The sequence below is a fragment of the Callospermophilus lateralis genome, chromosome 1, assembly GCF_048772815.1.
Source record: "Callospermophilus lateralis isolate mCalLat2 chromosome 1, mCalLat2.hap1, whole genome shotgun sequence".
Lineage (NCBI taxonomy): Eukaryota > Metazoa > Chordata > Mammalia > Rodentia > Sciuridae > Callospermophilus > Callospermophilus lateralis.
The window spans coordinates 83,778,518-83,800,963 of record NC_135305.1 but is presented as its reverse complement, the minus strand read 5'-3'; the positions used below and the strand labels follow the sequence as shown (position 1 = coordinate 83,800,963).

The following is a 22,446-nucleotide window of genomic DNA, read 5'->3' as shown; positions in this document are numbered from 1 at the left end:
ACCAAGATAGCTCAACAGGAGGGGGCCTGGGACTCTCTTGGTTAAGATCTCAATGGTTAAGTTTCCTAATAATAATTGGATTCTGGGAGATGTGCATTCACTAGAATGAATGGTTTGGGACCCCTGGTGGTTCATTCTTGGAGCCTGTAGAGCCTGAGGCTGGGTGTGGTCTCCCCTGGGGGACTAGGCCTCCTGACAGGGCCCCTGGAGACCAACCCCTCCCAGGACCCTCCACACAGAGCCTGCCCGACCCTAGGACTCCTAAGTCAAGAAGCTGTGTGCCCTCCAAGCCCAGTTCAGCTTGAGGACAAGGCAAGGAAAGGGGAGGATTCCTAGATGCCCAGAATGAGGCTGCTTTCCAAAACCAATGTGAAAGTCAGTTGAACTAAGAAGTAGCTATGAGGTGGAAGAAGGCTGAAAATCCTTGAGGGAAAAGAAATCTACTGTCCAGGTGGTGCTGGTGTCTTTCTATCCCTCCTAGCTACTCACCATGCTGTTCCAAGCCTAAGCTCCTAGCAGTCACCTCCTGCAGCCCACCTGGATTTTCTTCCTGCCAAACAGGGTTCTTCTTCTCAGCCTACTGCTCAGGCCCAAAGCCTGGTTCTTGAGTGGACTATTCCCTGAGGTGGAAGACATGAAAAAGCAGAGAGGCTGCACCCAGGCCGCTGGCCCCTGAATCTCCACAGGAAATGCCTGTGGAGTGCAGCAGTTTGGCAAAGTCTCCACCACATTTAATGAAGCTTGGACTTGCTCAGTGTGGGGCAGCAGAGCAGCTGGCCTGGCCATCAGGTCCTAGGATCTGGCTATGAGGGGCTGGAGTCCCCCATAGTCCCCGGTTTTCTTGCCACTGTCTGCTCTCATTGGCTCAGAACTGAGCTTGGAAGCTTCCGGCGGCCTTCCAAGAGCTGGAGAATGATTTGGAATTATTTTAAATGATAAATATTATATTATATTATATATATATTTCCCTGAAGGAACCAAAGCGAATTTTAAAAGATGCAATGTAGAAGGGGTAAAATGAAAATATTTAAAGGCTCTAACTGTTTACAGTGTTCCACGGTTAAACATGCTCACTGCTAAGAATATTTGAATGTACGCTTCATACAGGGATGGTGTTCAAAAGACTTGTAAATAAAGAAACCATAACCTAATTTGTTTGAATACACTTTTTTTTTTTTTTGTCATTAGGTGATTCCCTTTGGGATGTTAGAGGGTGGGGAAGGGTATTGAGAATGGTCTTTTTAATCTCTTGCAACATTTGGAAAGTGTTAGGGGATGTTTGGAGGCAGTTCAGCCTGCCAGGACCTGAGGACCTCATCTGAGAAAGCCTCCCTCTGAATCTTTTCTGCCTCCCTATGTTAAGAAGTGGCTCTGTGTCATGGAAGGGCTGGCCTTTCCTGGATTCTTACCCACTGAATATGTCACAGCATATACAGGCAACAGGGCACCAGGAAAATAAAGAGAGTGGAAACCTGAGTATTGGGTCCTGGTGTGACATTCCTCTCCCTGCTTGCTTTTTACTGCCAAATGTCTCCCCTCCCAACACCCTTTTTACTACTAATAGGACAAGGTTATCAAGCCCCTCAGGGAATGAGGAGGTGACTGGATCAGAATTTTGGTACAATAGAAACCAATCTTAAGATGCCAAGGTGGTTGATAAACCATGTCCTTGTGGAAAGTGGGCTCGTGGGGGGGGATCTCAGGCTCTAGAATGTGGTACTTCATCTTCTCAGAATAACCTCAGCCCTAGAGAAAGCCTTGGGGCCTAAAGAGGCCAATGGGCCTGACCCCAAGTTGCCCTTGCTTACTTCAGGATTGGGAGGCCTGAGTAGAACCCCTCTGGGATGCCCTTTTGATCCCCATCAACAAGAAAGGAATCAGTCTGGGTACCAGAGCAGAGCAAATTCTCAAGAACCTCTAAGTGTGCTTTCTCCCCAGCTCCTAGATGAGGCAGTCTTTTCTTTGGGAGAAAAGATGCCGGTTTCCTCTTTGTTTGCTGCCTTTGAACTTCTGCCTTAAATTTGGACATCACCCATAACCTTGAGGGGCAGGGACGAAAGGACAGAGCCTTTTGTTGCCCACCCCACCCTCTCCCCAGCCACCCAGACAGGGCCAAAGCAGCAAAGAGGGTCACATTTGAAGAGAGGCCCCAGACCCTGCTCTGTTTGTTTGTTTGTTTGCCTAACTGGCGCAACAGGGGAAGCCAAGCTGAAAGGCGAGCAGAACAGACCCCTAGATGAATGTCTAGGTTGACAGACACACAGAGAAGAACAAGGGCCCTCCTTGGGGGGCTGGGAGGGGGGCTGGCAGGGAAGCCCGGATTTAGGGAAAGACTTCCTTTGGGATGGTTAAAGATTAACCAAAGTCTCTCAAGTTGCTAGAGAGAGTCTAGCCAGGAGAACTGCTCTCGGGCGGGCGGCGGGCGGGCGCGGGTTTGATTTCTGAGCCCTATAAAAGCCCATCCTCCGATGGCTGTGACAATGTGGTCGTAAACCCGTCCGGGGCTGGCCAATTTGCATATTTGGAATGCGCCGCTATAAACCCGGCTGGGGTTTTGCAGCAATTTCTTAGATGTAAAAATGAGATCTCAATAGCAGCGGGCTGGGCACATTCTCTCCTTCTGTCCTCTCTTCCTCTCTGCCGGGAGCTGGCTTCCCTCTCCTGGCTGGAGGCTGGAGACTGGAGCTCCGTCTGAGACTAGTCGCGCAGCCGCCACGAGATGGCGCACTTCCGATCAATGTCAAAGCCGCCGGGGAGCCGGGAACCCCAGCGTGATTCTTGGCCTTTGTTTGCTTCTGATTCTAAGAGCAGCACGGTACATTATTTCACTTGTGCCGCTCCCCTTGGTATTAAAAGGTGTGGGGGGGTCACGCATAAGAAGTAGTTGGTGTAATCTAGAGCAACGTGCCTTCCCTAGGCCTCGCCGGCGTCGCGGCGCGGAAGAAGCCACTTGGCAGTGATTTCGGAAATGTGTCAAGGTAAGAGGACACAAGTTTAGCACTTTCACTATTGTATGGGTGGGAGTGAGAAGGTGGCCGTTGTCTAAGCAGGGGCCGGGAACCTAACTGGGTTTGTGGGGTGACGCAGTAGACGTTGGTCCCACCACCCCCACTTCTCCCATCGCTCCCTAAGGTTGGAAAGCAAAAGGAGGCCTAAGTGAGAAAAGTTGTTGATTTTAGCTCTGTGCGCCAGAATTTCACCCAAGGAGGTCTTTTGATTTGGTGGAAATACTCCAAATAGGATGAGCTGAGGGTGAGAGGCATCCAAGCTAAAGGGTTCCAGCCCCGCTGAGATAGGGAGCTATGAGGCAGGGGAGAAATTGGAGGACTGGGCAAACAGAAAGTTTCTACTCAAAACAATGGGGTGGTCTTCATCGGCAGCTCGCTGGAGCAGGCTTATTCCCTGGGGCAGACTGCCAGAGGCTGTTGGTTTCCTACTAGGTGAGGTCTGAGGTCTGCCTAGCAGACAAGGGAAAACCTTTGTTTCCAAAAAAGGCCAATTCGGTGAAGTTGCATTTGATTCTTAAGACTGCTGGAGAAGTCTTTGTATTGCTTATCTGGAATGTGCTGTTATAAACCTAGCTGGGCTTTTGCAGCAATTTCTTAGGAGAGAGGGAGAGAGAGAGAGATCTTTTGAGGATTTTACAAATATGCAAAAACGCATTGGTAAATACCTATCCATTTTCAAATCGGACTAGAGGATAAAGTCTGAACAAGGGGTCATTCCTTCAGGGCTGTCATAAATGGAATTTTAAATTATCAAAATACTTACAATTTGGAGTCCAAATTAAAATTCCCGTTTCCTCCTGTATTTAAAATTTTATTTCAATATTTTAACAGTTTTTTGAAAGCATTATTTTCTTTTCCCAAATATGCAGTATGTGAGTTCTACAGGGAATCCTAGAAAAAGTAGATGTTGCCTCTCTACATGTATGTAAATTTTGCTTATTAGAATCACTAGTCTTTGTTGAGAATGGGATCCCCAAAAAAAACTGTCAGAAAAAAGCAGCCATGAAAAAAAAAAAAAAAACAAACAAAAAAAAAAACACCCAAACGGTGAGCGGCTCTCTGCACTAGGAGCTATTCCTACAACCTCAGATGGGCCTTTCGTTTCAAGGCAAGGGGTCATTTATTGTGGGCAAAACTAAGAATATTGCAATTTAAGGAGTGAGTGAAAAGGCCTCAACACTCCCCCCACAATGCTGGGAAGAGCTAGCTTGGTGGTTGGATTTAGAATAATTTTAAAGCTTGTTTAAGAATAGATTGCACCTGACCGGTTCAAAAAAGACACATTAAATATCCCTGGAACTGTTGACATTCTTAAAAAAAAAAAAAAAAAAAAGCCAACAGAAAAAGAACATCATTGTTTTGGGAAATTTTTTAGTTATGCAAAAATTCGTGAATTAGAGAAAACACAAAATTTTTGTTAATGCTGAATATGAAAAAACAGCATTTTTTTTTTCTTTCTGCGGAGCATCAACCCAACCCCACAGCCTGCTGGATAATTCAGAAGCCAGAAAGTATTGAGAATGGCCTCCAGATATAAATTGTTTACTAGCTATCTCAAGCTAAGGACCTCATTATTTTTCCTGTAAAAGAACACAACTTGTTTTTCGTAATTTATTTCTCCTTGTTTGGAAGGGCCTACTCAGGAAAAGGAATCGGCTTCTAGTGAACTGCAAAGTAATTCTCCGCTAGCGGGCTTGCATGTTCCACGGGCCTGATGTTTATCTCAAGTTCCGTGGAAGGACCGAGTGTTATCACCAGGTAGAAATGGGCAGTTTTTACTCCTGAATAAAACTTAGGCTCTTGCTGCGGCTGCAGAGGCGGCGGAACCGCAGCGGCACAAGCCTGGTGGAGGCAAACAGGCACCCGGCGTTTCAGGTCAAAGGCATCCTGAGCAAGAGAAAGAAATTCAGGAAGGAAGGGTAAAAGATAAGAAGGCAGACGGGCAAGAGGGAGAGACAGTGGACAGAAGCCGACCCATGTAGTTGAATCGCTTTTCTTAATCTCTCCGGAATGGGAAACCTCCGGAAACCAAAGCGATCTATAAACGAAAGGAATATTTTATTGAGGAGGCTAACACCTAGAGAGGCCCAGAAGGCTTGGGGCTGGTCAGGAATACTGGGGGCTCCAGACCAACTCAGATGGCTGAGGAGGCACAAAGTGGCGTTTAACTTGAGTTTCTGCTGCGTTGATTCTCTAGCTCGAAGGAAACAGCCACAGCAGGCCAGTCCGGGAAGGGAGCGAAGGGAACCAAGGGAGCGCAGCGCGGGCTCTTCTTTCCCAACTCAACAGTCCCAGTGCGGGTGGGATCCAGGTCCTAGGCTAGAGAGGATCTTCCATACAAGCCTACACACTTTTCCCTCCCTTTAATCTAGAAAGTTCAAACTCAACATCCGATTGCAGGGGGTTGGGGGAGTCACGCTGGAAAAACTCATACCAACCACCGCAAAGGTCCATGAAGACCCAAGTGTCAACCCCAGGGGCTGTGATGCTGGTGGCAGGCCTTCCCACTCCTTCACTCTTTAGCAGGGGTGGCCTTTTGTAGCAGTTGCAGTATGCTAAGCTAACTTTTGTAACCTTTGTTGGCACGTGCAGGCTCCTGGATCCCATCCAGCATAGAAACCCATTTGGCGGTCCTACAGGGCCCTGGCCAAAAGTAGCCTGAGGGCTGCCTGCAGCAGGGCATCAGGGTGTCTTACCAGCCAAATTGGCAGGGTCTTTCGAGTCCCAGGAAAGTCCTAGATCCTCTCGAGAGCTACAGGAAAAGGCTTTGAGGGGTCTGTGAATTCCTTGAAAATAATGGTTGAATTGTGGGACTGCATAGATAGGCATTTTTCAGTGTAAGTCAGATTTGCCTTTTATTTTTCAGGGGGGTCCCTAACACCCTAAAAGGTTAAGAAAGACAGGTTTACATCAATGTCTTTCACTTTATTTTTGTAGCTTCCATCATCTCAAACATACTCTCCAATGGCAACGGCCCTTTCCAAATTTGAGCCTGGAAAGTTGCTTTTTACACTGGATCCGGACAGGCAGGACGCTGGGCCCTAATCCTGGCATGCTGGCCTGCTGGGGCTCATTCTCCTCAAAGAGCCTTTCTCACTCTTGCCACCTATACTTGCCACATGACCTTTCCAGAGAGGCACAGGCAGTGCTGAGGAGCAAAGTGTCTTTTTTGGGTAGTCCCCAGTTTTGTAGCATACCCAGGTGGCACTGCTAAACACAACAATTCCAGTGAGTTTTACCCTCTTATTGAGCAGAGCAGGGACCAGGCAGATCCTGAAAGCCCAATAGGGCCCTAGGCTGCAGCGCTGTGAGCTCTTCAGTGCTCAGATTTGCTGGCTACTTAGCGGCCCTTAGGCATAGGTGGATGAAAATTTGTCTTGGCCTGGGGTGCAGGAACAACTCAGAACAGTGGAGAGTTAGCAATGTGTCAGCACAGACCCGAGTCTTGATTGTGCTAAGCAGCTGCTATAGCTTGAGGACTGAAGCTGGAAAAAAACTGGCTCCCTCAAGCTCTCCTCCTCTCTCCTTTTTCTTTGTCCTTCTCTCCTCCATTCCTCTTTATTTTTCTCTCCACTATCGCTGTATTTTGTATTCTGATACCTAGTCTGTATAGAGCCGGTCATCACAGGGATGGAGGTAGAAGTGGCTGGAACACTGTATGACCATAGCAGTGGCATGGCCTCTTGGGCACCAATTATAAAGCAGCCACAATGGCAGCTGTTGGATTCTTAGAAACCAGAGGCTGGGCTGTACCTAGCTAGCTCTCTCTTGCACTCTCAGGATTCTCTCAGGATGCCTATCCCCTCAGGTTGAGTTCATCCTGGAAGGAAGCCACTGGCAGAGAGGTTTGATTTCTCTACTTCCTGGGATCCCCAGGGTCAGTAACTCCAGCTTTAATTGAAGCTGGATGAGTAGCCAGCCTGGGTCATTCTGGAGACCTGTAGCCCACAGGTCAGGGGCAAGGCAGAGACCTCCCTGGTTCCACTGGATCCGGCCGGAAAAGGTCACATTTCCTGAGCCTGGTATGGAGGCCCACATTTGGGGGCTAGCGCCCCAGGCTGGCCATTTCCAATTGGCTAAGAAAGCACCCCTAAGTAAGATCCAGTCAATGTTTGTTGAGCAAAGGGTCTGGCTTGGAACTCTCCTATAAAAGGGTCACAAGCCCAGCTTAGTCGCTGAGGTAATAGATTTCTTCACCCTGGGCCTTGTTAAAATGTGCACACCTTAGGAGGAAAAACTTCCCCAGCCATAGGTTTGGAGAGGATGGAGTAAGAGAGGTGGGGAGAGGCAGAAGCTTAGTGATATCAGCTTTTGTTACAGCCGCCAGGAACATAGGAATGCCATGGCCCAAAGGAGAGGGAACAGTGGCAGAGGTGTCTGCTGGGCACATTCCTCCAAGTTTCCCCTTCCAGGTTTCCTCATCCTAGAATAACAAAAACCCTAGGGCCAAGCTTTCAACTCTCTTAAAGGACCTGAGTATGGGATCTCCTCAGGGTGTCCGTGAGGGTGTCTGGACCTGGCTCTGGCCTCCTGTCTGGTGGGGAAAGTCTTCCGGCCAAGGATGCCAGTCACTTCCCATTCTAGCTTACACCAGACCTCCAAGGTTCCCCAACAGGAGATGTATAAAAGGCAAGTCAGGTGAGCACTGAAGAGGAATAAATCCTGTGGATGAACCCACAGGGTAGGACAGTGTTGGAGGCTAAAGGATCAGGGATCAGCTATTGCATTTGGGGGAGTATTTGGCGTGAGATGTCAGAAGTATGGCAATAGCTAGCTTCCAGTTTACTCCAGACACTGTGAGGATCCCAGTGGCTTTGGGACCAGGTTTGCTACTTTTGGAAACCAGATTCCAGAGATGGGGCCACCTCCAGGTCCAGAGCTGAATAGGAAGAACGTGAGTCTCCGACAGAGTTCCTATATGTAGTCACAGGGCACCTGGGCCTAGTGGCCACTTCTGCAACAGGGATGAGAGCACCCAAGGCGGGCTGGGGTGCGCACCGTAAACACCCCACTTGTTAACTGCGCAGGGCCCAAGAACACTTCCAACAGACCCCCGCTTAGGGCTCATATCAGAATAGGGGCGGAGCGAGCCTAGGGCCAGGCCCCCCACCAACCACTTTAGGGTAACCCCCACAGCTCACAGCCTTCGGGCCAAGGTGTCAGGCGTGCATCTCCTGGCCCATCAATACAGATTACATATTTATATCAATCGCGGGCTCTGAGGGCGCCCTCGGAGAGCGGCCCTGTGCCTACGAAATCAAACTGGGAGTGGTCGCGCGGAAACTCTGGCTCGGGATTGGCTGCGGACGCCCGCCGCGGTGCGGGGGGATTGCTAATCGTATTCAGCATGTTTTGCACAAGAAATGTCAGCCAGAAAGGGCTATCTGCTCCCTTCGCCAAATTATCCCACAACAATGTCATGCTCGGAGAGCCCCGCCGCGAACTCTTTTTTGGTGGACTCGCTCATCAGCTCGGGCAGAGGCGAAGCGGGAGGTGGTGGAGGTGGCGCTGGGGGCGGCGGCGGCAGTGGTTACTACGCCCACGGCGGGGTTTACCTGCCGCCTGCCACCGACCTGCCCTATGGGCTGCAGAGCTGCGGGCTCTTCCCCGCACTGGGCGGCAAGCGCAATGAGCCGGCTTCGCCTGGCGGTGGTGGAGGTAGCGGGGCCCTGGGCCCCGGAGCGCACGGCTATGCGCCGGCGCCCATAGACCTGTGGCTAGATGCACCCCGGTCCTGCCGGATGGAGCCGCCTGAGGGGCCGCCGTCGCAGCAGCAGCAGCAGCCACCTCAGCAGCAGCCGCCGCCCCCGCCACAGCCACCCCAGGCCCCACCACAGGCCACCTCGTGCTCTTTCGCCCAGAACATCAAAGAAGAGAGCTCCTACTGCCTCTACGACTCGGCGGACAAATGCCCCAAAAGCTCAGCGGCCACCACCGATCTGGCCCCCTTCCCGCGGGGCCCGCCGCCCGACGGCTGCGCCCTAGGAGCCTCCAGTGGAGTGCCAGTGCCCGGCTACTTCCGCCTCTCTCAGGCCTACGGCACGGCCAAGGGCTACGGCAGCGGCGGCAGCGGCGGTGGCGTGCAGCAGCTCGGCGCCAGTCCATTCCCGGCGCAGCCCCCGGGGCGCGGTTTCGACCCGCCACCGGCACTCGCCTCTGGCTCGGCCGATGCCGCCCGGAAGGAGCGAGCCCTCGATTCTCCGCCGCCCCCAACGCTGGTTTGTGGCGGCGGCGGTGGGGGCTCGCAGGGCGACGAGGAGGCGCACGCGTCATCCTCCGCCGCGGAGGAGCTCTCCCCGGCCCCTTCCGAGAGCAGCAAAGCCTCGCCCGAGAAGGACTCCCTGGGTAAGCAGGGCGCGCCACAGGGCTGCAGTCAGGAGGGTAGACAGGCAGACCCAAGAAAAGGAAGGAGCAGAGAACCAGGAGTCCGCGCAGCAGCCGGCCAGCCTTGGCCCAAGCTGCAAGCAGGCTGACCTTGTGAACTCGCTTTTTAATATTTGGGCGTGGGGGTGCAGTAAAAATTCATGTCCAGCTTAGAGGCCCACACCAAGACATTCTCAGCGCTGGCCCCGGCTCACCCTGACTGGAGGCGACGACACCAGCGAGCAGCCCCCCTCCTGTGCATGATCTTCCCTGTGGCCCGGAGCACCCCAACCCCTGGTCCGGGCCCAGCCTGCACGGCGCGGCCCACGCGGGGGGGAGGAGGAGGAGGGAGGGAAAGTGGCTCGCCCGCAGATAGTGCGGATGTTTGTAAGGCATCCAAAATAAGCAGCCGCCAGCGCCAATAAATAAGCCCATTAACCGGCGAAGTTCGAGTTTACGATCCCCCATGCCTTTTTCAAAGTTGCAGGAGGGGCGGGAATCCCTGTTGCCAGAGAAGAAAAGACAAATCCGGCCTGGACGCCGGGGCCCAGAGCAGAAAACTAGAGAGGGGCTATTTCATTTCCCCTGGAACTCGGAATCGCCCAGCTGCATACCCCTGGCTCTTGCAGAGATGCAAGGGAGGGCCCTTGACCCCAGAATCAGTTTTTCTTGCCTTCCCCATTGGCCCAACTATGCCCTTCTCCTCTTCATCATGAGCAATCAGGGGGGGCTGTAGTAAAACAATCCGCTGCCGGTCCCCCATCAAAGAAAGCAGTCCTTTCCCCCAACCTGGAGGCTTCAGGAAATACTTGTCTGCCATAGAGGAGATGAAAAGAATGGCGTTAAGTTCAAGATGTGCAGCCTGCCCTCCCAGGCCTTTCATTCTACAAGTACCCTGGCAGCTTTGTGCTGAAACAGGTGTTTGGGGGGAAAAGTGGAAGAAAATGTAAATTTGAGGGGTGGGTGTAGATTGAAGGCCCATTCAATTTGCCATGACTTTTGGAGGAACTGCTTGTTCTCCGCAAGCCAAACAGGGGCATAACCCTTCTCTCTGTGACTTGGGGCATCCCTCTTATGGGAAAGACGTCTGGAATTCACCCCCGCGTGCAGCCCGCGTGGCCTCGACTTAACCTTCCCCTCTGTATTCTCTTAAACGCCAGGCAATTCCAAAGGCGAAAACGCAGCCAACTGGCTCACTGCAAAGAGCGGCCGGAAGAAGCGCTGCCCGTACACCAAGCACCAGACGCTGGAGCTGGAGAAAGAGTTTCTGTTCAACATGTACCTTACTCGAGAGCGGCGCCTAGAGATCAGCCGCAGCGTCCACCTCACGGACAGACAAGTGAAAATCTGGTTTCAGAACCGCAGGATGAAACTGAAGAAAATGAACCGAGAAAATCGGATCCGGGAGCTCACAGCCAACTTTAATTTTTCCTGATGAAGCTCCAGGCGATGCCGGGTTTTTTTTTTTTTTATCCCCCGCTGCCAGAGCGCCCGTCCCCTCCCTCTGTCTTCAGCTTCTTCCCCAGAACTCGCACCTGTGTCTCGGAGCCCCATTCTACCCTTCCACACTCGCCATCTCCCGGGCCGTTACATCTGTGCAGGGCTGGTTTGTTCTGACTTTTTGTTTCTTTATTTGCTTGGTGCTGGTTTACTTGTTTTCAGGGGGAAAAAGCCATATCGCGCTAAATTCTATTGAAATAGATATTGTCCTAAATGTCAAATCCTGGCTGGGCTTGGTTTGCTGTCTAGGGGTCTCAATGCTGGAAGTAACCCCTATCCTCCTCCTTCCATCCTTAGAGCTATTTTCCTGCCCACCTCAGACAACCTAGCCAGAAGACCCAGGTCCCACTGTCGGCCCTAAGGTGTCTGGCCTGAGGTCAATGGTGCAAGGAGCCGCCACTGGGTCCGCTTGCCTGGAGGGCTGGGCTGTATTTAATCAGGGGATTCAGGCCCCTGGGTTTCTTTTTTCTTCTTTCTTTCTTCCTTGGCCAAGAGAAGGGCATACAGGCATAGACATGCAGGTTGGCAATAGAGCTTGGCTTTGGCTGATTGAAAAAGCAGAAAGAGAATGATTATTTTTTCCTTCCTCTGTAAGATATCCCAGCTTTAAAAGAAAAAAAAAAGTGACCAAGAGAAGGAAACTTCTCTTCTAGATTGTGTAAGGTCTTGCATTGCCTGACTAAAATGTTTCATTTACCTCTGAATTTCCATTTTCTTCTGGCTGTTGATAATAATGTAGTTTTGTTTATACATGTGGAATTAGTGGATTTTTTGTCATTAAAACCGTTACCACTGGTAACACCCGAAAAGCACACCACAATTCTCCCTGTCTTGTGGAGGTTTATTATTATTATTATTATTATTATTATTTTACATTTTTTACATCTTTTTGTGTGTGCATGGCTTTCTGAAATTCACGGAAGCCTAGGAGGGCTGAGGCAAGCAGAATAAACTAGAGAAGGGAGACATTGTTTGGATTTCCTTTATACTGTGAAGTTACATGCATAAAAGGGTCAAACCTGTAGGTGCAGAAAAAAGAAAAAAACTATAAATACAAATCTGTATAAATGTCTATTATTATGAAAAATTGCCAATCATGTTTTAAGCAAATGCATTCTATCATTATTATAAATGTTAGTTCTAGCTCTATTTACTTCTAATCTTAAATCAGAATAAATTAATATTGTATTGCTGCTGTGCGTGGAAAAAAGACGATGTTTATGTTCTTATAGAATAAAAGCTGTGGAATGAAGCTTTTTAATTTTACCTCTTTTTTTTTTTTTTTTTTTTTTTTACTTCTTATCTTCACCTTCCACTTTATTCCATCCACCACTTTTACAACAGGAGTACTAGCCTGAGCCCCCTGCAATTACTTTAGGCATCTATTTAAATATTACCTAGACGGTCGTAATTTGTCTGGGCCCTATAGCCCTGGTGCCTTAAGGTTTGTCGGCTTTTGTTCAGTTTTATGACTTGCTAGTATATCTGGATTGTGGCTGTCTTGGACCAGTGGTTTCAGTTGAGAGGGGAGCTGCATAGGCAGAGGAAGCTAAACAGGATTTCTTTCGGGAGCCCCAGAGAGGCTCGCGGAGGCCAGTTATTTTGCGGGTGCCCAGGTCCCAGATGACCCTTTGCCTAAATCCGGGGAGCAGGCCTGGTCCGCTGCGCATCTTAGTGATGCGACCGCGGTTAGATGGACCCAGGTCTGGCCGCCCCCTCCCCCAGCACAGCCTCCCCCACCTGGATGCCCTCGGCAGGGCCACGCGTTTCCTGCTCGCCGGAGGTGGGGGGGGGGGCGACGTTACGGGGGAGGGGGCGCGGGAGCGCGCGTCTCGGCGGGCGGGCGGCTAGGGGAGAGAGAGAGGGGGAGAGCGAGCGGCCGAGGGGAGCGAGCGTGGAGGCCTCCGCCAAAGAACCCGGCTGTGTGCTGTCCTCTGGCGCTTTGAGTCGCCCACGACTGCCGCCGCTCAGCGGCGGTTCTCGAAGCTGCAAGATTTGGGAAACCAGCACGCGCTCTGCTCTTTCCCAGCTCTCTTCTCGCCTTCTCCCCTCCTTCCTTTTTCCTTTCTCCTTTGCTTTCCCTCGCTCCCTCCCGCTGTCTCTCCCTCCCCCAAGCTTACCTTTTTGGGGACCGGTGGCTTCTCCCTCCGTGACGGGTTTGTGGCAGCCCGAGGCATTCGGTGGCAGCGGTGGGTGCAGGTTGCCAAGGGGCTGGTCCAGGCATGATCTCAGGGTTCTCTCCTTGGCGGCGGCGGTGGCGGCAGCGGCGGTGGCGGCGGCGGCGGCGGGCGAGGGAGCCCCGCGCGGGCAGCACCAGAACTGGTCGGTGATTTAGGTAGTTTCCTGTTGTTGGGATCCACCTTTCTCTCGACAGCACGACACTGCCTTCATTACTTCAGTTGAAATCGTCTCCAGGTACCTGTACGCGCGGGGGCCGGGCCGGGCGGGGCATCAAGGCCCTGGTAGTGCCAGGCCTGCGGTGGCAACCTCGGCTTTCTCAGCGCAGGAGCCTCTCTTCTTCCTTAGCGCTGTGCCAGCCAGCAGGCCTCACCACTCCCCTAACAACACCTGGCCCAGAGCAGGTACCATCAGGTTAGTTGCTCCTTCGCGGATGCCGGGGGCGTGGTAAGAATTCTGGGCCCCGGGCCATTCAAGGTCAGGGGCGCTAGCTTCAATCCTGAGCTGCTCCTACTGCAGGCCCGCGCCTGGCCTGGGACCCCGCCATTCCCTTGCAAGGCTTGAACACACACACACACTCCAATCTGGGATGTGAGCTCCGGAAAGATCCCTTTGCTAGTGGGAGAGCCAGAGAGCCAGGCCGAGATAGGAGGGATAAGGGTGGACAAGGGCTGTATCCTGGCCTTGTCACTTAACCCTTCCCTCTGAAAACGCTCCCTCTGCTCCCAGGAGCCACCTCTGTCTTTTTTCTTCCTCCTTCCTTTGCTCCTTCTTCTTTTATCCTTTTATTTTCTTTGGTCCTTTCCCTCTCTTCCCTTCTCTTTATTTTTCTTTCATCTTCTGTTTCTTTATCTGATTCTCAGTCTTGCTGCCTACTCTCCTTTTTAAATCCTGGAGAAGAAAAGGGCTGGTTTGAGAGAAAGCCAGAGGTCTTATTTTCCTCTGGGCGCTTAAGTAAAGGTCGGAGTCTAAAGAGGAAGGGTTTGCGTGGGACCGCTGTGGAGGACGTGGGTTTGGCCTGATGTGCCTCTGTGCAGACAAGGCCTCGGTTACGATCACGACCGGCTGGCGGCGGCCTTGCGTTCCTTCTCCCTGTCGCTAACTGGCTGTCTGGGAGACCGGATTAGGGGGCACCCGCGGTGTCTTTGTGTGCCCACATCCAGGGCAAGGAGGTGTTCACCACCCTCACCCGGAACACCGGCTGAGGCCCAGCCAGACGTAGTGGAGCCAGACCACTCGGCTCCATCAGCTCCATCGGGAAGTTCCTTGCTGGCTCTGCCAGGCCTGCAGGTCCATCTCACTCAGGCTTTGACTGTGATGGGGGAGCCTCGTTAGGGCAGAGCTTGACTGTTTGCTTGCCAGGGGCAGGCACCAGGTTCAGAATATGTTCGATCTGGCCGCTTTGTACAACTGGGTGCTGGCAAAGAGGGCTCTTTGCAGCACCAGTAGGTTCAAATAGGTGAAAGGAATCCTAAATTCTAGAGTCAGAGATACAAACTTAAATCCTTGTCTTAAGCTAGAGACTATGGATGAAAACCAGCTTTGACCATTCTCCCCACCGAAAACTGAAAATAATCTATCCCCCTTTCCTTCAAAACACTCACATAGCCTCTAGACTCAATGCCCATAGAGTTGTACTTCCCTTCCCAGCTCAGCTGAGGCCCAGGGATTGTTTTCATTGCTCTGCCGGCCAACCTGTTATCTGAAAGACCGGCACACCCGGTTCCCTTCAACTTCTCTCTGCTATTTTCCGGACCAGTGTATTGGATTTATTTCAGAGGTTTATTTCAAGGTTTTTGGAAAATTCTCAGCCAGGAAGGGGCAGTTTGTAATTATACCCATTTATTATTTCTTTATGGACATGCAATCCCTTTAATAAAAGCAGAAGCAAAAGTATGAATATTCTGTTTCCAAACCTCTGGGCTCAAGAGGGCCAATATTTGTTTTTGTGAATTCCCCCCCCCCCTTTTAGGCACCAGTATCAGCTGCTTAACACTCAATGCTTTGTGATTATTTAGTAATTCGCCTATTGTGGGGTAAGGCTATTTAAAGCAACAGCTTTGTATTTATTTTAAAAAATACTAATAATATATCCATGTCTTCTCAGGGTACAAATGGAAAGGACAACCAAGCATGCTCTTCCATTTACTAAACAATTACAAAAAGGAGGGAAGTTTTCCTCCAGAGTTAAAATATTAAATGGAAAATTTGAGTCCCTGTGGACTGTGGGACATTTAGGACACCTTGGGCTGTGATAGGGGTGGGGATGATGCGAAGGAATTTACACGGAAAGGAAAATATTAGGGGGGAGGGGGTTGTAGCGGCTGGGACAGGCCACGTCGGGAGTTCATTGTGTAGGCCACCTTTCTCTTCTCAGCGCCGCGCGGAGCAGAGGAAGGGGCACACGTTTGGGATCTGCGTGGCTTCCCAGCCTGCCTCCCCAGTACAGCCTAACAATTGAGGGTCTCAGCCTCTAAGGATAGGGATATGTTTTCATGATGTGGTTTTACTTTGGAGGGGGGGAGTACTCGAACTTTTGGTGAGAATGAAAGCCAAAAGTTAGAAATAAATGCCTGAGGTCGCCAGCCTTGCTGCCAGCGAAGTGGACTAATGAGAAACACACTTCCAAGCATAGTGTTCACACGTGAATTTAATTACCCCATTTTAGGAGTCGCTACTTTCTGTTTGGAATTGTGATGGGTTTTCCTTTTACCCTTTCTTTCATTTGCTTTCACCCCCAAAGACTCCAAGGGGTGAGAAATAATCTCCCCAATTTGATCAGGTCAAAGGATGAGATTAAAGTCAATGCCCTGTGCCCGATGCCCCGTTTTAATTTCCAGTCCTGGACTTGAGCTGCGGCCGCCTTGCTTTGGGCCTTGTAACTCTGTAAAGTTACTAGGTTCCGTCGGTAACCGAGGTTGGGTACCGGGTGATGGCCAGAAGGGAGGAAAGAAAGGATCCCTGAAGGGCATTCATACTGGGTACAGGACCTTTTATTCCAGTGCGGGCTTCCCAGTCACTGGAACCTTGTAATCTCTTAGGCGGGACTGCCTTTTAGCAAGCCGAACTCCCCTTCTATTGATGCTGTCTGGCGGTTTTTAACCATCTTTCAGACCTCAGCTCAGGGCCTTGGCGAATAGAGCCTAGGACCAGGTCGCTAGCCGCCTCCAGCCAGATGAAGAGGTGCAGAATGCTCTGGGCGAAGGAGTGTGCAGCAGGGTCCTGGGTCAGGGGCCTAGCGCTGCACAACCAGACTCTCAAAAGCTTCACCTTGTGGCAGTTGGCCGCTCCCTCACTGCCAGCTCCTGGATGAAACAAGTACGAACTTGGGGGCTGTCCGGGTGCTAGGCTTTCTTTTACCGCAGGCTGGGGTGTGGGTGGCAGACCAGATGGTTCCCCCCTAGATAGTCAGTCCCTGCTGGGCGCGCTCTGGCAGGGGCCAGTGACTACTCTACTTGGGACCCATACTGCGTTGGATTTGACTTTTCGCATCCGGCCAGGGGAAGACTCCCGAGGACCGCAGGGATTATTTACAGGGAGCTCGCCAACCAAACACAACAGTCTAATTTAACCTTTCCAAGTCCTCGTAAATTTTTACAGCTGGGAGCCACGGCGAGGCAAACGAATCTGTTGGTCGTTCCCGACTTCCCAACCAGTCTGTGTGGCTTCTGAAACAATAACTCCTTATGAAATATCATAAATATAGATTTAAATACAGTAGAGCGAGAATGCGATTTGGCTGCTTTTTTATGGCTTCAATTATTGTCTAATTTTATGTGAGGGGTTCCTCTGGCCGCAGTCGCATGCGGGACCCGCGCCTTCCTGATGGCGTGATTAATTGTGATATAAAATAGTCCGCTTAAGAAGTGTGTGTGTTGGGAGGGGGCAGGGGAGAGAACAGAGGCAAGGCCAGATTTGATCTTTTAATCTTCGTTGGCCACAATTAAAACAAACCCGATCGTGGAGCGGCGTGATCCCTTTGCATAAAAACATATGGCTTTTGCTATAAAAATTATGACTGCAAAACACCGAGCCATTAATAGCGTGCGGAGTGATTTACGCGTTATTGTTCTGCCGGGTGGACACGTGACGCGCGCGGCCAATGGGGGCGCGGGCGCCGGCAAGTTATTAGGTGACTGTACTTCCCCCCTGGTGCCACCAAGTTGTTACATGAAATCTGCAGTTTCATAATTTCCGCGGGTCGGGCCGGGCCGACCAGGCGCGGGACACGGCAATGGCCACCACCGGGGCTCTGGGCAACTACTATGTGGACTCGTTCCTGTTGGGCACTGACGCGGCCGACGAGCTGAGTGCTGGCCGCTACGCGCCAGGGGCCCTGGGCCAGCCCCCACGGCAGGCGGCGGCACTGGCCGAGCACCCAGATTTCAGCCCGTGCAGCTTCCAGTCCAAGGCGGCGGTTTTCGGCGCCTCGTGGAACCCGGTGCACGCGGCGGGCGCTAACGCCGTGCCTGCTGCAGTGTATCACCACCACCACCACCACCACCCCTACGTGCACACTCAGGCGCCCGTGGCAGCGGCGGCGCCGGACGGCAGGTACATGCGCTCCTGGCTGGAGCCCACGCCCGGTGCGCTCTCCTTCGCGGGCTTGCCCTCCAGTCGGCCTTATGGCATTAAACCTGAACCGCTGTCGGCCAGAAGGGGTGACTGTCCCACGCTTGACACTCACACTTTGTCCCTGACTGACTATACTTGTGGTTCTCCTCCAGTTGATAGAGAAAAACAATCCAGCGAAGGCGCCTTCTCGGAAAACAATGCTGAGAATGAGAGCGGCGGAGACAAGCCCCCCATCGATCCCAGTAAGTGTCTTCTCCAAATCAGCCGCCGCCTCCACGCCGGCCACCCGGATCTGCTGGCCCGTCAGCTTTCTTTGAGCCTGCCTTCGTCCTTGCTGGGAACCTCCCCGAGCTGGGTCCGGGAACCAGAAGTTGGTGTTTGGAACACCTCAGACGGGGCCCCAAGTCCACAGAACTGTGACGAGCAGGCCTGCAGGGCTGGGGAAAGGGGAGGAGGCTGCTGCAGCGAGAGGGGGCGGGGCGGGCGCTACAAGCCGAGCCAAGACCCGCCGCCCCTCTACTAGGGCTGCCCAGGCCCAGGACTGAGCTACTTTGGGCCGTTCTTCGAAAGCAGCGCAGCGGAGAGAGTCTTTTGTGCAGCTAGATTGTTCGCGAGCGGCGGCAGCAGCAGCAGCCGGGCAACCTGACCCCGGGACTCAGGGGGACACGGTCTATTCCATCCACTTCTTGCCTTCAGCCGGTGGCGGCGTAAATCCTGCCTAGGATGAGGCTGCGGGAGATCGGGCCGCAAGGGTCCCCTTTCCAGATTATTCAAATAAGATGGAGACGTGATTAAAGGCGTTGGGGCGCCCTGCCGGCCAGCCTAGCTTTCACAGCCTTCCAGGAAGGTCAAATAAGAAGTGGGAAGAGTGGAGGGAAATCTGGGGAAGGAAAGACAGAGTCAGAGAGTCCTGGGGGGGGGGGGAGAGAAGCATTCTTAAATCTTGCTACACAAACACAGTCAGCGTCTCGTTTCCCTCTGTGTGGCCCAAAAGGAGATCTGTTTCTAAATTTCACTCTCTTAGAATGTGCAAAGAATGGGAAAAAGAGGCAGGGACAGAAGGATAGAGGAGAAAGGAGGGCAGCGGAGGGGAGGGGGAGCCTAGGTTTTACTGCAGGCAATTGTAAGTGACGGTCCGTGCGTCTGTGTGCCAGGGTTCCATTGTATCCGAAGCTGGGCTGCCTTCCCTAACCAATTCAGCAGCATCCTGAATATCGACCAGACACCCAGGAGTCTCCCTCGCACCCAGCGGGGGTGCTTCTCCTTCTAAACCCAGTGTCTCTCTCCTCCGCAGATAACCCGGCTGCCAACTGGCTTCACGCACGCTCCACCAGGAAGAAACGCTGCCCTTATACCAAACACCAGACGCTGGAACTGGAGAAAGAGTTTCTGTTCAACATGTACCTCACCAGGGACCGCAGGTACGAGGTGGCCCGACTGCTGAACCTCACTGAGAGGCAGGTCAAGATCTGGTTCCAGAACCGCAGAATGAAAATGAAGAAAATCAACAAGGACAGAGCAAAAGACGAATGATGCCATTTGGGTTATTTAGAAAAGAGATGAGCTAGAGAAAAAGAGACAGGACTGCTTGTCCCCTTGTCCCAGTTCTCCCCCAACCCCAGCCTCCACCACCCTGCACAAAGCGGCTCTAAAACCCCAGGCCTCATCTCCTCCCTGGCAAACCCTGCTCAGGCTGGCTCCTAGGCCTGCAGCTTTGATGGAGGAGGTATTGTAAGCTTTCCATTTTCTATAAGACAAAGGGGGGGGGGTGTGCATTAGCGCTGATGGCTGTGTGTGCTAGCTTGTATATATTTTAAAAATCTACCTGTTCCTGACTTAAAACAAAAGGAAAAACTACCTTTTTATAATGCACAACTGTTGATGGCGGGCTGTATAGTTTTTAGTCTGTGTAGTTAATTTAATTTGCTCTTTGTGCGGCAGATCGCTCTGCCTAGATACTTGAACACTGTGTTTTATTGTGGTAATTATGTTTTGTGACTCAAACTTCTGTGCTGGGTGATGCACCCGTTGTGACTGTGGAAGCTAGAATTCAATTTGAACTCAGGTTGTTTATGAGGGGGAAAAAACAATTGCATAGAGTATAGCTCTGTAGTGGAATACGTCTTCTGTATAACTAGGCTGTTAACCTATGATTGTAAACTAGCTGTAAGGATTTCCCAGTGAAATAAAAATTTTAAAATGGGGGGAGGTTCTTCAGGATGCATAGATTGATGGTTTCTCTACTTAAGAAATGCAGGCATTTTAGTCTCTACATATGCTTTATAGTCTTATCTTGTTCATGTACATATAATCTATATATTAAAGAAAAAGTTCATAATCAGACAAGCTTGAATATTGTTTTTGCACCAGAGGAACAGTGAGGAAATTCGGAGCTATACGTATGTGCAGAAGGTTACTACCTATGGTTTATGCTTAATTTTAATTGGGGGAAAATGCTTATTGTAATGGAATTAATTTTATTGACAATAAATTATACACCACAAAACCGCCATTGGGCTACTGAACATTTGTATCCTTGAATAAACTGGGTTTTCCATCAGGCTGAACATACACTGTATATTTTGCAATAGTTACCTCAAGGCCTACTGACCAAATTATTGTGTTGAGATATTTAACTTTTTGCCAAATAAAATATATTGATTCTTTTCTATTTTTTTTTTTTTTTTTTTTTTTTTTTTTTTTTTTTTTTTTTTGCGGGTCTGCTCTTTGCACCTTCTCCGCCGTCGGGAAGCCTGGGCAGAGTCTCTGATTGGAGGCCAGACTAGGGGTGTCGGGGAGGGAGATCCCTAATTTTGCATCTAGCCTGCGTTGGAAGCTGAGAGCTGCCAGTCACGGCGGGGCCTAAGCTTTCCCAACGTAGCCAACTGCCAGGCGGCACAAGCAGCGGAGGAACACTGGAAAAACACGAGGCCTGGTCTCACGACCTTGTGTCTATTCACTTGACCGCAGGGAACCTCGGACGAGATGGGCTGGGGCCTGGGTATCTCTGGTCAGTACTGGTCAGTACCGGTGGAAAGACCACTTGTTCAACCTGGTGCCCCAACAAATTTCCCAAACTCGGGTCCACCGCCGCCAGCGGCCTTTCCTAGCAAGGTGGGAGGAGTGAGAAGCGCAGGACCCACAGGGCCCGCCTCCTGAGGAGGCTCTGAGGAGGGAATCGCAAACCTCACCCGCCATCGTGGCTGCCCGCTCACGCAGCTGGGGACTTGCACCGGATTCAAGGCCTGCGCTCTCTCTCCACTGCGTCCTGGAAGCCGGGCCCGGGAGAATCTGCATCCTGCCCCACAACCCCCTCCCGAGAGCACAAGTCCTGGCAGAGTCAGGGCCCAGGCAACCGAGGAGCCCCGAAGCGCCATAAAAGAAAATGAGGGCTGTTACCGTTTATGGGGTGTAAAGGGCTGCGGAGGGAATGGCCACAACTTCGGAGGCCCGAGCGCTTTCCAGATGTGGCCGGAGGGTTCATCCTCGCTCCCCTCTTTTCTTCTCTCGCCCTGCCCCCCACCCTCCGTGACTCTGACAAAGTTGACCGTGTTCGGAAGCGTGAAAGAGGAACCAGGCGCGAGTGGATGGAGTGTCCCCTCACCCCCACCCCCATCCCGCCGCCAAGTTGGGACGCACTCTGTTGTTGTAGACAGAAGGAACTTCAAAGAATGGGCAGTGAGGGTGTGCCATAAAGACCGGGTCTGCAAACTGTCTGGAATTCGGTCCTTAATGAGTTTACAACTGTCCAGCCCCAATTAGGATATTCCACCAAAGCCCTTTCATTTGTTTGCTCTGTCTGCCGCCGATAAAGCGGTTGCGGAAACAGCTCTCTTTTATGGGCATTACCGGCTCCGCGGCGTAGATTCCAGCCCCCACGCGCCACCCCTCCCCCCGCCAGGGACTGGGTCCTCGCCCCGCCCTTGGGATGAAGCGTTTTGTGGACCGCAGCCACGGTTGCCGAAGTTCAGGCTGGCCAGGGCTTCGGGGGCTGCAGTGCTAAGGTAAGGCCAGGAGATGGCAGTGTGGCTCCACCAAAAAGATGCTTGAGCCGCCATCTCCGGCCGCCGCGACCCTGGGAAGCTCCTAAGATGTCGACTTGACGCGAGCCTTTCTAGAATGCGAGCCCCAGATTTAAGTGGACAACAGTCATATATTATTGGTGCTACTCATGCCAGGCTGGAAGCCTTCCTGGGAAGCATGCACGCGGTGGGTGCTTGCCTGACCCTCACCGCCCGCGCCTCCTAGGCCCCATCCCAAGGGCGCAGCGCTCTGGGGCTGCAGCTCCAGGCGCGGGTAGACTCCAGGGGTCACCGCCCTCAACCCAGCACAGGCTTCGGGGCAGCGAGACGCGCGGGGAACCTGGCTCATCGGCAGATGGACACAAGGACCAACGTCTACAGCCCTCGGACCTGATGAACCCACAGAGGGAAAGCAGAGGGCGCACACCGTGACCACGGGTTCCCTGGCGGCCTCGGAGGCACCGGAAACCTGCGCGGTGGTTCAGGGCCGGGTTCAGGACCCAGAAAGCCAGCACCGAAGAGAGCCAAGACCCCGGGACTCGGCCGGTTTGAATACGTGACAATAAAATTAGGCGGGTGAAAATTGGGCGTGAAGCCATCATTGGTGAATGTCTAGAGTAGATTAGCCGGGAGTTGCTTGGGAAGAGGAATCTTTTGGAACTGACCAGGAACTATTTGGTTGTTCTAAAATAAATGTGATGTTTAAAATAACAATTATAATATTATCCAAGCTCCAGAATTGGCGCGCGCGCACGTCGTGGAAACATCCTTTACTTTGGCTGCGGTATTTCCTTGACTTT

At 51.9% G+C, this 22,446-nt stretch overlaps 2 protein-coding genes across 3 annotated transcripts; both read left to right on the top strand.

Moving 5' to 3' along the window:
- Positions 1-2,763: 2,763 nt before the first annotated feature.
- On the top strand, positions 2,764-12,108 carry Hoxa10 (homeobox A10). Of its 2 annotated transcripts, XM_076835782.2 has the most exons (3): positions 2,764-2,815; positions 2,918-2,978; positions 10,532-12,108. In XM_076835782.2, the coding sequence occupies exons 2-3, from the start codon at positions 2,969-2,971 to the stop codon at positions 10,804-10,806; spliced, it is 285 nt and encodes a 94-aa protein (XP_076691897.1). In that variant the 5' UTR covers positions 2,764-2,815; positions 2,918-2,968; the 3' UTR covers positions 10,807-12,108. The 2 variants fall into 2 exon arrangements, with proteins under 2 accessions (XP_076691897.1, XP_076691891.1); XM_076835776.2 differs by lacking the exons at positions 2,764-2,815; positions 2,918-2,978 and adding an exon at positions 8,372-9,353.
- Positions 12,109-15,355: 3,247 nt separating this feature from the next.
- Positions 15,356-20,262, top strand: Hoxa9 (homeobox A9). The gene is made up of 2 exons (XM_076835789.2): positions 15,356-17,866; positions 18,919-20,262. The coding sequence occupies exons 1-2, from the start codon at positions 17,284-17,286 to the stop codon at positions 19,155-19,157; spliced, it is 822 nt and encodes a 273-aa protein (XP_076691904.1). The 5' UTR covers positions 15,356-17,283; the 3' UTR covers positions 19,158-20,262.
- The last annotated feature ends 2,184 nt before the right edge of the window (positions 20,263-22,446 follow it).

Excerpts from the sequence above, each read along its gene's own strand:
- Hoxa10 (XM_076835776.2), top strand. The coding sequence starts at position 8,372 with ATGTCAGCCAGAAAGGGCTATCTGCTCCCTTCGCCAAATTATCCCACA. Across the intron at positions 9,354-10,531 it reads GCCCGAGAAGGACTCCCTGG|GCAATTCCAAAGGCGAAAAC; the intron begins GTAAGCAGGGCG and ends CTTAAACGCCAG.
- Hoxa9 (XM_076835789.2), top strand. The coding sequence starts at position 17,284 with ATGGCCACCACCGGGGCTCTGGGCAACTACTATGTGGACTCGTTCCTG. Across the intron at positions 17,867-18,918 it reads CAAGCCCCCCATCGATCCCA|ATAACCCGGCTGCCAACTGG; the intron begins GTAAGTGTCTTC and ends TCTCCTCCGCAG.